This window comes from Chaetomium fimeti (assembly GCF_033439085.1).
Source record: "Chaetomium fimeti strain CBS 168.71 chromosome Unknown B0H64scaffold_3, whole genome shotgun sequence".
NCBI lineage: Eukaryota > Fungi > Ascomycota > Sordariomycetes > Sordariales > Chaetomiaceae > Chaetomium > Chaetomium fimeti.
The window spans coordinates 719,741-732,495 of record NW_026944331.1 but is presented as its reverse complement, the minus strand read 5'-3'; the positions used below and the strand labels follow the sequence as shown (position 1 = coordinate 732,495).

The 12,755-nt window shown below is 56.6% G+C and overlaps 6 protein-coding genes across 6 annotated transcripts; 4 read left to right on the top strand and 2 right to left on the bottom strand.

The window, feature by feature from the left end:
- Positions 1–8: 8 nt before the first annotated feature.
- On the top strand, positions 9–1,917 carry B0H64DRAFT_109459 (methionyl-tRNA formyltransferase-like protein). The gene is made up of 4 exons (XM_062797772.1): positions 9–398; positions 452–522; positions 577–704; positions 775–1,917. Exons 1-4 carry the CDS (start codon positions 134–136, stop codon positions 1,745–1,747), a joined length of 1,437 nt encoding a protein of 478 aa, XP_062660304.1. The 5' UTR covers positions 9–133; the 3' UTR covers positions 1,748–1,917.
- A 177-nt stretch (positions 1,918–2,094) lies between these two features.
- On the bottom strand, positions 2,095–4,084 carry B0H64DRAFT_440290 (uncharacterized protein; the record flags this gene model as incomplete). The annotated part of the gene is made up of 3 exons (XM_062806474.1): positions 2,095–2,329; positions 2,390–2,546; positions 4,072–4,084. The coding sequence occupies 3 exons, from the start codon at positions 4,082–4,084 to the stop codon at positions 2,095–2,097; spliced, it is 405 nt and encodes a 134-aa protein (XP_062660303.1).
- A 904-nt stretch (positions 4,085–4,988) lies between these two features.
- B0H64DRAFT_109302 (cytokine-induced anti-apoptosis inhibitor 1, Fe-S biogenesis-domain-containing protein) lies at positions 4,989–6,449 on the top strand. Its single transcript, XM_062797770.1, has 3 exons — positions 4,989–5,766; positions 5,821–6,028; positions 6,088–6,449. Exons 1-3 carry the CDS (start codon positions 5,099–5,101, stop codon positions 6,133–6,135), a joined length of 924 nt encoding a protein of 307 aa, XP_062660302.1. The 5' UTR covers positions 4,989–5,098; the 3' UTR covers positions 6,136–6,449.
- B0H64DRAFT_109329 (pheromone-processing carboxypeptidase KEX1) lies at positions 6,366–8,880 on the bottom strand. The gene is made up of 3 exons (XM_062797771.1): positions 8,518–8,880; positions 8,091–8,451; positions 6,366–8,037 (listed from the first exon to the last, which is right to left on the bottom strand). The coding sequence occupies exons 1-3, from the start codon at positions 8,688–8,690 to the stop codon at positions 6,616–6,618; spliced, it is 1,956 nt and encodes a 651-aa protein (XP_062660301.1). The 5' UTR covers positions 8,691–8,880; the 3' UTR covers positions 6,366–6,615.
- Positions 8,881–9,621: 741 nt separating this feature from the next.
- On the top strand, positions 9,622–10,323 carry B0H64DRAFT_319766 (SAM-dependent RNA methyltransferase; the record flags this gene model as incomplete). Its single annotated transcript, XM_062800444.1, has 2 exons — positions 9,622–9,940; positions 10,001–10,323. 2 exons carry the CDS (start codon positions 9,622–9,624, stop codon positions 10,321–10,323), a joined length of 642 nt encoding a protein of 213 aa, XP_062660300.1.
- Positions 10,324–10,705: 382 nt separating this feature from the next.
- Positions 10,706–11,751, top strand: B0H64DRAFT_372222 (uncharacterized protein; the record flags this gene model as incomplete). Its single annotated transcript, XM_062802213.1, has 2 exons — positions 10,706–11,263; positions 11,344–11,751. The coding sequence occupies 2 exons, from the start codon at positions 10,706–10,708 to the stop codon at positions 11,749–11,751; spliced, it is 966 nt and encodes a 321-aa protein (XP_062660299.1).
- Between the last annotated feature and the right edge of the window lie 1,004 nt (positions 11,752–12,755).

The window sequence follows — 12,755 nt, the reverse complement described above, 5'->3', positions numbered from 1 at the left end:
TGGATCCCCCAATTGATCAGGTTCAAGGTTGGCACTTCCATTGCGTCACGTCACTTGATAGAAGTCGGATCCTACTTTGCCAATTGGGTGGTTTCAAGTGGTAATTCTACCTCTCATCGAACTCGAGCTTAAGATGCTTCTTCCACGTCTCGCGCGGTCTTCACTGCATTCACTGCGGTCAACCGTGAGACCTCGGCCATGGCAGCAATCATATAGCACAGCTTCCAAAAAGTCTGACCCATTAAGGATCCTTTTCTGTGGCTCGGACGAGTTTAGTTGCGCGTCGCTGAAAGCTCTGCACCACGAGCACAAGCACAATGCCGACCTCATCCAGTCCATCGACGTCGTCGTGAGACCAAGTAAGCCGACGGGAAGAGGGTATAAGGTGATAAGAGAAGGTGAAGAATCTACGTACATTTATTTCAAGCGTTGGATTTTGACATGGCGATAGTTCCTCTGCGCGGGCTTGCAGAACAGCTTAGTCTACCCATTCATGTGAGAGACACATTCACCGGTTGGGATGTAAGTGCCTTTCACTCTTCCTTGTCACTCTTATCATTGACTGACAATCGGTAGATGCCCAAACCGGATGGCGACCCCATCAACCTCATCATCGCCGTCTCCTTCGGCCTCTTTGTCCCTCCTCGCCTGATCCACGCCTCCAAATATGGCGGCCTCAACGTCCACCCTTCCCTCCTCCCAGAGTAAGCCATCCCCTTCCTCCCCTTTTTTACTTGACCCTCCAGAAACACCCCTAACCCCACCCCCCAAAAGCCTCCGCGGCCCAGCCCCAATCCACCACGCCCTGCTCGCCGGGCGCCAGCACACCGGCATAACAATCCAAACCCTCTCGCCCGACGCCTTCGACCACGGCGTCCCTCTCCTCCAAACCCCACAGCCCGGCATCTCCATCCCACCCAACTGCACCCCAGCCCAGCTGCACGACCTTCTCGCCCCAACCGGCGCCGAGATGCTCGTCCAAGTCCTACGCGCGGGGCTGCACATCCCGCCGCACGAGCCATATCATCATCAACAACAACCACAACCACAACCCATCCCACCCCCAACATCATCATCGTCATCATCAACAACAACAACAACAACAACAACAACAACAACAACAACAACAACAACATCAACAACAACGACAGCACACCCAACCCGCCCCCAACCTCAAACAAAGCTACAACACGCCCCCAAGATAACTCCACAGGACAAACAGATCCTCTGGACGGCGCACGGCGCGAGCGAGGTAGTCCGGCGGGAACAGGTGCTCGGGTCGCTGTGGACACACCTCGGGCGTGCCGGCGGCGGCAGCGGCAGTGAGAAGCGGGCGATCCTGGAGGGCTTTTCCGTTGTGAAGGGGCCGCCGGCGCCGTGGGTGCGGCGGGGTGGCGGCGTTTCTGCTGGGAAAGGTGGTGCTGGTGCTGGTGCTGGTTCTGGTGCTGGTTCTAAATCTAGTGGTGGTGGTGGTGGGGTTAAGTCGGGGGATGTGAACTGGGAGGGTGACGGGGTGGTTGTGTGGGTGCAGAAGACGCCGCTTCCTCAGACGAAGGAGGCGAGGAAGGCTGGTGAGCCGCTGAAGTGGGAGACGGAGAGTATCACGTCGAAATACTGGCTGGATTCGGAGGGGGTTGTCGTACGGTTGGGAGGGTCGTGGTTAAGGATTGGGATGATCAAGGTGGAGGGGTCGACTTCTAAGCCTGCGAAGGTGGTCCTCGAAGGGTGGGGTTCGAGGTTAGTGTAATAGTGTAGTAAGTACTAAGTAAACAACGTTGTCAGGTCTCTCGACGGAGAAATTCAAGGCTCGTGACAAGTCACATCCCAGCAAAACGCCCGTAAGCATTGCTCGCTAAACCGGACTGGGTCCATCAAAATAATTGAGGCTATATAGTACAATGCGGTATGCCGACCGCGCCATCGCGTGCTATCCCGAAGCATGAACACAACGTGTGGAAAGTCAAATAGAAGGCAGCCCCCGAGCTAGATGGCACCAGCCGGAAACACCTTCCGCCAAGATTATGGGTTCCTGCAATGCATATTCGCAGGTGACTTCCTCACTCCATCAAAAAGATTCCCCTCGGGTCTCATATCTTACAACTCCTTGTGAGACTTGTTGTCGTCGACGCTAGAGCCGCTCGACGGGGTTTCGGTCTTGCCCTCCTCGTCCACGGGGCCCATGTTCTCCTCGAAGACGGGCTCGGGCTCGTTGACCTCGAACTTGGTCTTGAGGTTTTCGATATTGCTCGACAGACTACTGCTGTTGGAGCGGCGGCGGGCGTTGTGGAAGTTGAAGTCTTCGTCAACCACTTCGTCACCAGCGTTGCCCCTATATCGTGCGTGAGTAAAGAGAGAGCAACATTCAAGGTGGACATCGACTACAACTTACCAGTTGGCCCGACCACCGCCATTCTTCTTGGTCTTCTTGGGGTCGGCATCAGCAAAGCCGTTCTTGGCGAAGAACTTGGGCAGCGACTCATGCGGGAGGACGGTGCCGTCGGCCAGGCCGGCGTGGTCCTTGTCGTTGAACTTGTGGGAACGAGTCACTAAAAGCTACTAGTTAGTTTGCAGTTGCGATGGCATAGTGGCCGGGAATACTGGGTCTTACTCTTGATGGATAAAAGTCGACGAGAGGGTAGAAGGGGGCCGGTGTGGTGGTTGTTATTGTAAGTGTGGCTGTTGGGGCGAGGTCAGTGTCGTACAACGATGCGGGGTTTGCTGCTCGGGTAGGTGCTCGAGCAACGAGGGGCTGCGGCTTGGAGCAGAATAACTTACAGTTCAAGGGTATCGGTTGATTCCAGAGAGTGAAAGTCGAAAATCAGTGACTAGTGGTCTGGATGATATCACAAGTGGTGGTCTGGTGTCCCAGTGATAGTTTGTGATGGAAGAAATCGAAAGTGGTGACAAATGGTTGATGGGTTGTTGATGAGTCTGGTCACTGAGAGAAGCCGGAAATGATATGAAGCAGAAGATGGGAGCTCCCAGCCTTTAAGAGGTATCGGGGATCGAACCAAGGTCCCAATGGGTGACTTGGCGTCGACCAGTCATATCTCGAATTGATCAGGCGAGCAGCTCCAAAGGGAAAGAACAAGGGTGGTAGAGGCGGGAAACCGCAGCAGCGGGGTGGCAGGCAAGGAGGCGTCACGGCGTTGAGGGAGGAGGGGAGTCGCGTGATATGGTGTTAGCGGGTACAATGAAAGCGTGAGTCTGGGCTGACTTTCCACTCCTTCAACCGTCACTCAATTCCCTGATCTGCACAATGACGGGCATCGAAAACCGGAGATCTTGGTCACCGAATCATTCAATTTACCCATCGTAGGACTTGCACACTCGTTACTTGCCAATTGAGGCCCATTCAGGGCCCTATGGGCCTATCTGCCGCAGCTGTCCCTTTATGCGTTGCGGACCTCGAACTGATTCCTCGCCCGTTGAGAGGATGCCCGAACCTGTGTGACATCAGCTTCTCCACCCAATTCCCAGGGGACTCTGGTCTGGCCAGGATGCCCAGCATTTTGCGGGGTAGCGTGACACCATGCTATTGTTGGCTTAGCGCCTTAGCCGACTGCCCCGGCTGGCATTCCATCGTCTCTCTCTTGTGCATGCGCTGGAATCTTCCATCGTCATTGACAGACCACCAGGTTGATTGAAGTGAATGGTCCGTTGAATTCAATGAAAAGAAGTTGTTACTGACCTTAGAAGCCCCATCCTGATATTTATGTGTTTCACTGAGTTCTCGGCATTTCGCTTTTGATAAAAACTTCCGATGTACATACGATCAGGCCAGCTTTTCCGGATTCGTCTCATCCATCCAGGCACCCAGGCAGTCAGGGTCCATCAAACAGTCATCCAATGACTCGGCATGGCAGACCACAGCTGGGACCAGCCGCCAAGCCCAAGGGTCGATGGAGAGTTCCGATGCAAGTCTCGATTCCAGGTTACGCGTCTCAAGGGATCTGCTCGGCCTCCTTGTTTCTTTTCGTTGTTGATCCTGTGGCATGAAGGGGTGCTCGCGGTCTTTCCTGACTTGGCTCGATTGGCCATCACATCCTCCATCCAAATTCTGAAACTTACTGTGTACCCACATCTTGCCAGGTCCCGCAGAGTAAAACAGTGAAGTCAACATTGGGAAGGAGCTGGTCTCGTGACATGGAAGGCTCCTTGGGCGTGTCTCGGCACTGCTCGGCGGGAATCGCCCGAGCAAATCGGCCCACATTGGATATTGTGGCGTTGAGCCAGAGTGACCGACCCAGCGCTATCTTGATTGTGTGGGTATGGAAAAGCCAAAATGATTCAAAGAGTGAAGCCGTCATAGGTTTTCCATTCCATAAGCTGGTCCTTGAGGAATTGATCAACTTAGAGCGTGGGAGGGTGGCGGCCGATATCGGCCAATGCCGTATTCAATACCAAAGCGTTACGAACTGCAGTGTACTGTGTGTATAAGATGACTGCAGCCGTACAGTTCAATATTGCAGGTTGACGAGGCAACCCGCACTATCAGCCATTTCCACAGCTCATAAATTCGTCAGCCTGAATTGAAAGCAGTCGATCTATGTTGTAGAAGTCAGCTTGCAACATATTGGATCTTCTCGCGTGGTGCGGACTTACACGCACGTCACGGGCCACCCGCACTGTGCTGAATGAGTGGCGACCTCTGCTTGGTAATACAGCGATTGGGCGACAACTGTATCTCCGCTGTAAAAAGTGAGCAACTCCACGGAAATTCTCCCCATTACCAATCTTATCGCCCTGCCACCCCTCCTCCAAAACCGATAACAACCACAACAACCCCGAACCCACGCCGTCCAGTGCATCACATCACCTCGACCTTTTCCCACCCCATCCATCGATTCAATCACCACCACCAACTCCATCACCATCAAACCTAACCCAACCCAACCGCCCAAAATGGCCCCCGGCCTAGATCTAACCCCCGACTTCCACCCCCCCACCACAACCACAACCCCACCATCCACCACAACCACAACCAAATCAACCGCCCAACGAACCCTCCTCCTCGCCCCCCCCCTCCCTCGCCGCCCGCGAAGACCGCCTCGCAGCGCTCTTCACGTCCCACCCGCGCGCGACGACCGACCTGCAGATGCTGGACCGCCTCGCCGCCGGCCTGGTCACCCTCCCGCCCGCGACCTACGACCTAGTCCTCGTGCTGACCGACGCCGACGGCGCGCGGCGCGCCGAGGCCGCTGCCCTGCTGGGGGATCGTGCGGTGTGGGGTAGGCTGGTGCCGGCTGTGAGGGCGGGGGGTAGGGTGGCGAGTGAGGATGGGTGGTTTAAGGAGTCGTCGGTTTCTGATGAGGGGGTGGTGGGGGGTGAGGGTGATGTGGCGGGGGTGAAGAGGGAGGCGGTGTTGGCGGGGTTGGTTGCGGGTGGGGAGGGGTTTGTGAAGCCCGAGTATGCCGAGGAGGAGGCCGTGCCGTTGCGGTTTGGGCTGGGGAAGAAGAAGGCTGCTGCTGCTGCTGCTGTGAGTTCGGCGGGGCCAGCGGTCGGGGCTGTCAAGGTGGCTACGGCTACCTCGGCCGGGAGGAAGGAGGAGGTTGCGATGGTTCCGCCGGCTGTGGCTGCTGCTGCTGCGCCGGCGGGGGTGGGGTTCGTGGACTTCAGTGATGATTTGGATTTGGACGTGGAGGATGACGAGGATGTGATCGATGAGGATACGCTGCTTACGGAGGAAGACTTGTGGCGACCGATCCAGCAGCCTCCTGAGTGCCAGCCGCAGCCGGGGAAGAAGAGGCGGGCGTGCAAGGACTGGTAAGCTTTCCTAAACCACCTCCCTAGGCTCGCCCAAGTTACTAACGGTCACAGCACTTGTGGTCTCGCTTCGAGAATGGAAGCCGAGGACAAGGCGCGCCGCGAAAAGGCAGACAGCGACCTCAACACCCTAAAGCTCAAGTCGGAGGACCTGAACGAACTCGACTTCACCGTCCAGGGCAAGACAGGGTCCTGTGGCAGTTGCTACCTGGGCGACGCCTTCAGGTGCTCTGACTGCCCCTACATTGGTCTACCAGCATTCGTACGTCTATCTCAATTGTGCTACTCTTCATATGAACCAGAGCTAACGCATTCGAACAGAAACCCGGCGAGGAGGTCAAGATCATGAACAACACCGTGCAGTTGTAAGGAAAATAGCCATGGTGTGGAGGATATGGAAAACCATGATGATTAGACACGGCATGGGCTTAGCGCTGATCGCATAGGGACGCGGCCTTCGTAGCCTGCTCCCACCGTTGAGTAGGAGGATGGCTCGCCGATTTCTTTTGTCGGGGGAAAAGGATTGTTTTGATACCTTTAGATTTTCGAGGTCATAGTTTGGCAATACCGGTCCAAACTAGGACAGGGAGGATGGGAAATGAACTACATACAACCACAATGGTTTAACCCGGTTAATGGACCACTTGATGTGACTCACGGAATAGCCATTGGGATGCGTTGCCCAAGGTGGTTTTCCCAACAGTGACTAACACGCAGATATTGAAGCATTCCATTCCCATTTACGCCATGGCCCAACCCATCGATCTACAACGCGCCGCCCATGAATGTCCTATGTACGAGATGAAACACCTTATCTTCCACACCTCCTCACCCAACTGTTTTAACAGATCATGAAGCCCCAGCTGCCTTCTCAGTTCCCTTCTCATTCCCCTTCGCGCCTCCTGCGTTCTTATCCTCCTCCTCCTCCTCCTCATCGTCACTCACATCCCCAAGGCTGTACCGCGTATCTTCCTGCCCCTCAGCAGGCGAGCGCACATGCAGCGAATCCAACTGCGTCTCGTCAAAGTCACCGGCCTCGACGTCCCCCCGACCCCTCGCGCCGCGGGGGTTGCGGAAGCCCAGCCTCTCGGACGAGCTGGAATTCCCACCCATCCTGCCCGCGGCAGACCCGTTCTCGGCGCCCGCCAGGCCCTGGTACCCACGCCTCTTGCGGCGCTCGCGCCAGACAAAGTAACCCCAGGCGGCGGCGGCGACGGCGACGATGACCAGCACGATCTCGCCCGAGCGGCGGTAGGCCTCCCACTTGGCGGCGCTCAGCTTGGCCTTCTCGGCGTCCTGATCGGCGGTGCCGTTGCCGGCGGTGCCACCGACGGTAGTCTCAGGCCCCTTCTCGCCATCGAGGCGGGAATCGGTGGGGTCGCCGCTGATAGAGCTGATGTCAACGCCCATGAAGCGGTCGAGCATGTCGCGAGTGCGGCGCGGGTAGTCGAAGGGTACCATGTGGGAGGCGTTGTAGAAGACGACGTACGTGAGGTTGCGGGCCTCCTGCCAGAAGCCGGCGTCCTCGCCCTCAAAGGTCCAGTCGCGGCGGGGCGCCCAGTTGCCCGGGGAGACCTCGAAGCCGCGGCCGCCGTTCCAGGCCATGCGGCTAATCAGGGCTTCGGTACCCATGTGGTTGCAGATGAGGTCTTCGGCGCCCGAGAAGAGCATGATGGGAATCTCGCTGAGGATGTCCGGGAGGAGATCGATCGAGGGCTTGGCATTGACGGGGTTGAACTTATGGCCTACTTGGCCGTCGCATTCGGTCCAGCCGGTGACCTTGTTGGCGTTGACGTGGAGGGCTTGGACCACGTCATGACGGCGGAGGTACGGAGTGACGTGGGTCAGGTCGGCTGGCCAGTTCATGCCGCAGGATGGGTAGACGTCCTTCAGGCGCACGTCATACATGTTGTAGCACTCGAGCTTGTTGTCCTTGCCGCGCGTAGCCGTGAGTTTCAGGATTTCTTGGAGGATCTTCTCGCATTCCGCCTGGTCGACGGCGCTCTCTCCGACGGCGAGCTCTTTTTGGCAAATGCGAAGCTGGACCTCGAGCTTGTTGGCGATGTCGCTCCCCTTTTGCACCAAGCCCTTCTCGAAGGCGAACTGGAGGTACGCCTCGTACTGCTCGGGCGGCGATATCCAACCGTTGCCAATGAGCAAGCCCTTCAGATTCCACTTGTGATTTGTGCCGGGCAGCTTGTTCCGGGCGAGGATGTGTTTTGCGATGTAGGGAATATACTGGCCAGCGTACGACTCTCCGGCGAAGTAGAGCTAGACAACGGCGTCAGCAAGCGAGAGAGAGAACGAAACATAGGGTGACCCACATCATCGTGTTCATACTCTGGGAACAGAGCATACCACTTCTCCATGAAGATCACAAATTGTTCGGCCATCTCGTCGAGTTCGCGCACATAGGAGTCGGTATCGACATAGCTATAGCCGGTGCCAACCGGATTGTCGACGAACAGCACGTTCGCAAACTCGTTCCAAGCACCGTCGTTGTAGACCAGCGTCTTGTCGTCCTTCAGTCGGTAGGGGCCGATCTCCATCAATGCGCCGTCCTCGGAACTGCATCCCGGCCCGCCGTTCAGCCAGATTACGGTCCGCTGCTTGTTCGCAATGTGCTTGTTCTGGAAATGCCAAAAGAATAGGTTGCCATTGGTTTCGGGGTTGATTTCGATGTGCCTTGAACCGCCGCGTCAGCTTGGATCTTCCTTCAGTGTTTCCTCCGTCCTTGCAAGTGAAGCTTACCCAGCATGCATCTTCACTAGAGGTCCCTCGGGTGCGCCGGGAAGCGAGTGGACGAAGTAGTCGCCGGCCGCCTTATCGGCGGCAGCTACTGTCGGCGTCCATGGGAGAGTGAGGGCGGCGACAATGACAGGCAGGTGCCTCCAGCAGGCTGTGGATAGCCAGCCGGGAGCCATGATTGCGCCGTTGCGCAATTCGAAGACGCGCGGCAACAACGAAGTTGTTTAAATGACCGAAAAAGGGCGATGGAAATATCTGGCGACCTAACGGTGCCAGAGAACAGTCATCAAAGCGACGCTAGGGTGAAAGGAAGCAAAAATCGAGATGGAAAAGAAGTGTTGCAATGCGGGACGATGTGTCCTGAGACGGGATGGAGCACTGGAGGCGGCTGACGAGTACCTCTTCGTAACTATTGCGGCTTGGCGGTCTGGGCCCTAACCTAAGCGGGAAGTAATAAGAGCACACGATATCGCAGCCTGAGGGCCAAGGTGCAGTAGCGAATGGAGGAATGGAAAATGAATATGTACAAAATAATTATACGTTTATACGCAGGCAGTTATGTGTTGTGTCTCGTTTCCCAAATCTTCTCAGGCAGCGGCACAAGCACAGGGCAGTGAGGGCAGTGGAGGGGTTTCACCATGCCGGAGCCAACGAAACAAAGCTGACCCTCGCCCCTTCCGGAACAGGAGCTGAATAACGTGCCGCATTCCTGAAGGCTGTCTGCCTTTGCGCATTGTCCAGAGCAGCCCCTTGGAAATCCCCCCGAGTTGTCGGCTAGATTGTATGTACATACAGGTCCTTCGCGTACCGTGAGCCGTTTGCTCGCTCGACCTTCGTTGGAAAAGCAGGATTGGAAACAGACATCCCCCGGTGCCTGCCCGAGAATTGGGAACACATCGAGTGGGGCCGATCTGCCGGCTCCGGCTTGCCAAGGCATCTTGGCATCGGGCGCTATTTCTGTTGTTGGGGAGCGATGCAGGCTAAAATTTCCAGACTGCACCACGAAGCCTGTTCCTGCATGTCTCGGGTATCCAGCAAGGGTTGAATACCAATATCCAGTCAACAGAACTTAGAGCCCTGCTCCATCCAAATATTTGCATATTTACTATGGCTGCCCGCAGCAAAACTTACATTGTCGAGCACCTTGACCCTGAACTGGGGGCCTGGTCGGAGCTGGAATACCTCGCTATCGCCCGCGAGTCGCAGGATACGGGGGCTAAGTTCTGCCTATCATCTCTCCCTCAGGCTTTCAAGGTCCCTGGGGAATTAGGAAAGATCCCTGCTTTCAAGGCAGAGAGGCAGGGCGTCGAACAGCTCTACGAAGGCGAGAAATCACGAGTGTGTCTACTTGATCCGGCGGCCGCCAGTGATCTCTCGCCTGAGGACGGCGATAAGTTTGACACGTTCCTCTTTGGTGGCATTCTAGGTGCGCGTCTTGTCTTGGATCGCCCCTCGTGGCTTCGGACATTTACTGATCTTGCGGTAGGAGATGATCCCCCGAGAGACCGGACATCTGAGCTACGGAAAAAGGGGTTCGAAGGCCGCCGGCTTGGGCCGGTCCAGATGACTACCGATACGGCTGTCAGAGTTACTCGGCTAGTTGTCCAGGGGAAAAGTGTGTTGCACTGGCTCGTTTTTAAGCGCACTACTAACCATGCTTCAGCTCCCTTGAAAGAGATTCCCTACCTGGATTACCCAGAACTCAAATTCAACGAGCACGAGAGCACTGAGATGCCGTTCCGCTATGTCAAGAGCGAGGATGGGAAGCCGATCATGCCCGAAGTAAGTCCCTACTGCTCCGTCATTTAGTCTGAGCCATTTCAGTTCGCTAACCAAATGGTAACAGGGCATGGTGGACCTGATCAGGAAGGACTCCGACAAGGCAATTGATGACATGTTTTGATTCGCAAATCTACGACTCATTTATGAAATGAATGAGACCTTCAAGTTTGTGATACCTCAACCCTTGGTTATGGGATGTTTGCTCTATCTTGAGATCGAGGAGCGGGGTTATCCTTCCGTGCCTATCTTATCTAAAACCCCGCTGCAGCGACCCCAGGCACACTCCCTCCCAAGGTATCTACCTGACCCTACCTGATACCAGTAGGCGAATCGAGCTGCTGGACACCAAGGTCCTGAGAGACGAAGAGCACGGAACAACAAGACAGAGAGTTGGCGAGCAATTCACATCATGGGGGAATCGCCTCCGCTATTTGACATCTACCCTCCCCTGATCAACACGGCGTGTCCATGGGCAACAACTATTGACGACCTGAGACTCCTCCATAAGTGCCCGTCAACAGGCGCAGTCACCACTCGAACGTCCCTCATCAACGGCTTCGATCATAACCCAGAAAAGCACCAATACGCCTTCTTCGACGCAGCCCAGGTTGGGTCAGCTCAGAACGCAAGCATCAACTCACTCGGTTACAGCCCACTGACGTTGCAAACCTACCTTGGCCTAATCAAAACCATCTCGGACGAACAGTCCTCCAGGTCCAGCAAGGGCTTCATCGTTTCCGTCACGGGGGCACCAGTGGACATTGCCGCCAGCTACAAACTCATAGCCTCCGCAGCACGCGACGTTCAGTTCCCCCTCGCCATGGAGATCAATCTCAGTTGCCCCAACATCCCCGACCTGCCGCCGCCAGCCTACTCCAAGGAAGCACTCACGACCTACCTCAACCACCTCCACCAAGCCATCGTCGAAACCGCCAACAACGACGACGACAACACCCCACTTATCCCCGTCGGCCTCAAGACACCACCCTACACACCCACTCCACGCAATACCACGCCCTCGTCGCCGCCCTAGAAACCGCCACCCAGACAGCAGGAGGCGCCTGCCCGATAGCCTTCATCACCGCAACCAACACCCTCGGCTCCTGCCTCCTCTTCGACCCGTCACCGGCACAAAACCCCAACCCACCAAACCCCCGCATGCCACCAACCGTGCTCCCCGGCCACGGGATCGGGGGTATGGCCGGCGCGCCGCTGCACCCGCTCGCGCTGGGGAACGTGGCCACGCTCCGGCGCATGCTGGACGAGCGGCCGGACAAGCTGGGCGGCAGCAGGGTGCGGTTGATAGGGGTGGGCGGGGTGGGCGACGCCGCGGGGTATGCGAGGATGAGGGCTGCCGGGGCGGACGTGGTCGGCCTCGCGACGGGGTTGGGTCTGCGGGGGGTGGGGGTGTTTGGGGAGGTGGAGCGGGGGTTGGAGGGGGGGGGGATGTGGTAGGGGGTTTGTGGGAGGGAGGGAGGGGATGGTGGCAGGTAGGGTATGGTGGCAGGTAGGGTATGGTGGCAGGTAGGGTATGGTGGCAGGTGACGGAGCGGGATTGGATGGATATCTTCGTTCCTGTGTCTGGCCGAGGGTGTTTCTGTGTGTGCTTGATCGTGGGGGTGCCGGGCGGCGAGGGCGTTGAGGGCGCTAGCTCACGGATCCAAGGGGAAACGGGCCTTCTTTTGGGCTTTGCGTCGTTGTCGCGGTGCGTAGTCGTGCTTGGGCTTCTACCGCGACAGGGAAGGGATCAGGGGACCCTCCTCGGCCTCGGAAGAGGGATCCCGCCGGCGTTGGTGGTTGCCATCTCCATGTCGGGCATGTCAGCTGAGCCCTTCAGAAGGCGTACCTGGCTGCGTGAGCAAATGACTGGTCCCCCGTTTCCTCGACTCCGTGATCCTCCTGTTGTCCTCCTCCTCCTCTCCACTCGTCGCAATATTTTCGACCGAGGCACGACGACTTGGCAAGACATGCTTGGTAGCGAGTTCTCGAAAACGGGAGATTTCCTAGCCGTCGAAAAAAGGTTCCACAGATAACAAACGACTTATACTTGGTATCCGTAGGCAAATAGTTATCCGCGCCAACCGGCCAGAGTTTGGGTGACGGTAGGTCAGCGCGTCTGACCGGATCAACCATTCCCCTCGTTTGCCTCTTCTTCGAGTATCATTAGCGACCTCGGAAGGGCAATTCAAGAGTGATAACCGGGTAGGCATTCCCCAGGGTATATCAGTCCAAACAGGGTGTCTTCCCGTTCAAGCCGTCGGTTCTATGTCAAATTTGTATGGGGTTGTAAACCGACAGTGACGCGGTCTCGGTCGGCCGGATCTTAACCTCACCTTTCCAATCAACAATGTCATTCAGGCGTCTGTTTCAGGATCCAATCTTCTGGCCCATTCCGGGAAGACTTTCTGCGTGTGATCTCTTACTCGCTACTTGAGTTGAGCGCATTATTTCCCGCTTCG

Excerpts from the sequence above, each read along its gene's own strand:
- B0H64DRAFT_109459 (XM_062797772.1), top strand. The coding sequence starts at position 134 with ATGCTTCTTCCACGTCTCGCGCGGTCTTCACTGCATTCACTGCGGTCA. Across the intron at positions 523-576 it reads ACACATTCACCGGTTGGGAT|ATGCCCAAACCGGATGGCGA; the intron begins GTAAGTGCCTTT and ends GACAATCGGTAG. Across the intron at positions 705-774 it reads CACCCTTCCCTCCTCCCAGA|CCTCCGCGGCCCAGCCCCAA; the intron begins GTAAGCCATCCC and ends ACCCCCCAAAAG.
- B0H64DRAFT_109302 (XM_062797770.1), top strand. The coding sequence starts at position 5,099 with ATGCTGGACCGCCTCGCCGCCGGCCTGGTCACCCTCCCGCCCGCGACC. Across the intron at positions 5,767-5,820 it reads AGGCGGGCGTGCAAGGACTG|CACTTGTGGTCTCGCTTCGA; the intron begins GTAAGCTTTCCT and ends TAACGGTCACAG. Across the intron at positions 6,029-6,087 it reads ACATTGGTCTACCAGCATTC|AAACCCGGCGAGGAGGTCAA; the intron begins GTACGTCTATCT and ends GCATTCGAACAG.
- B0H64DRAFT_109329 (XM_062797771.1), bottom strand. The coding sequence starts at position 8,690 with ATGGCTCCCGGCTGGCTATCCACAGCCTGCTGGAGGCACCTGCCTGTC. Across the intron at positions 8,452-8,517 it reads CTAGTGAAGATGCATGCTGG|GCACATCGAAATCAACCCCG; the intron begins GTAAGCTTCACT and ends CGGCGGTTCAAG. Across the intron at positions 8,038-8,090 it reads CAGAGTATGAACACGATGAT|CTCTACTTCGCCGGAGAGTC; the intron begins GTGGGTCACCCT and ends GCCGTTGTCTAG.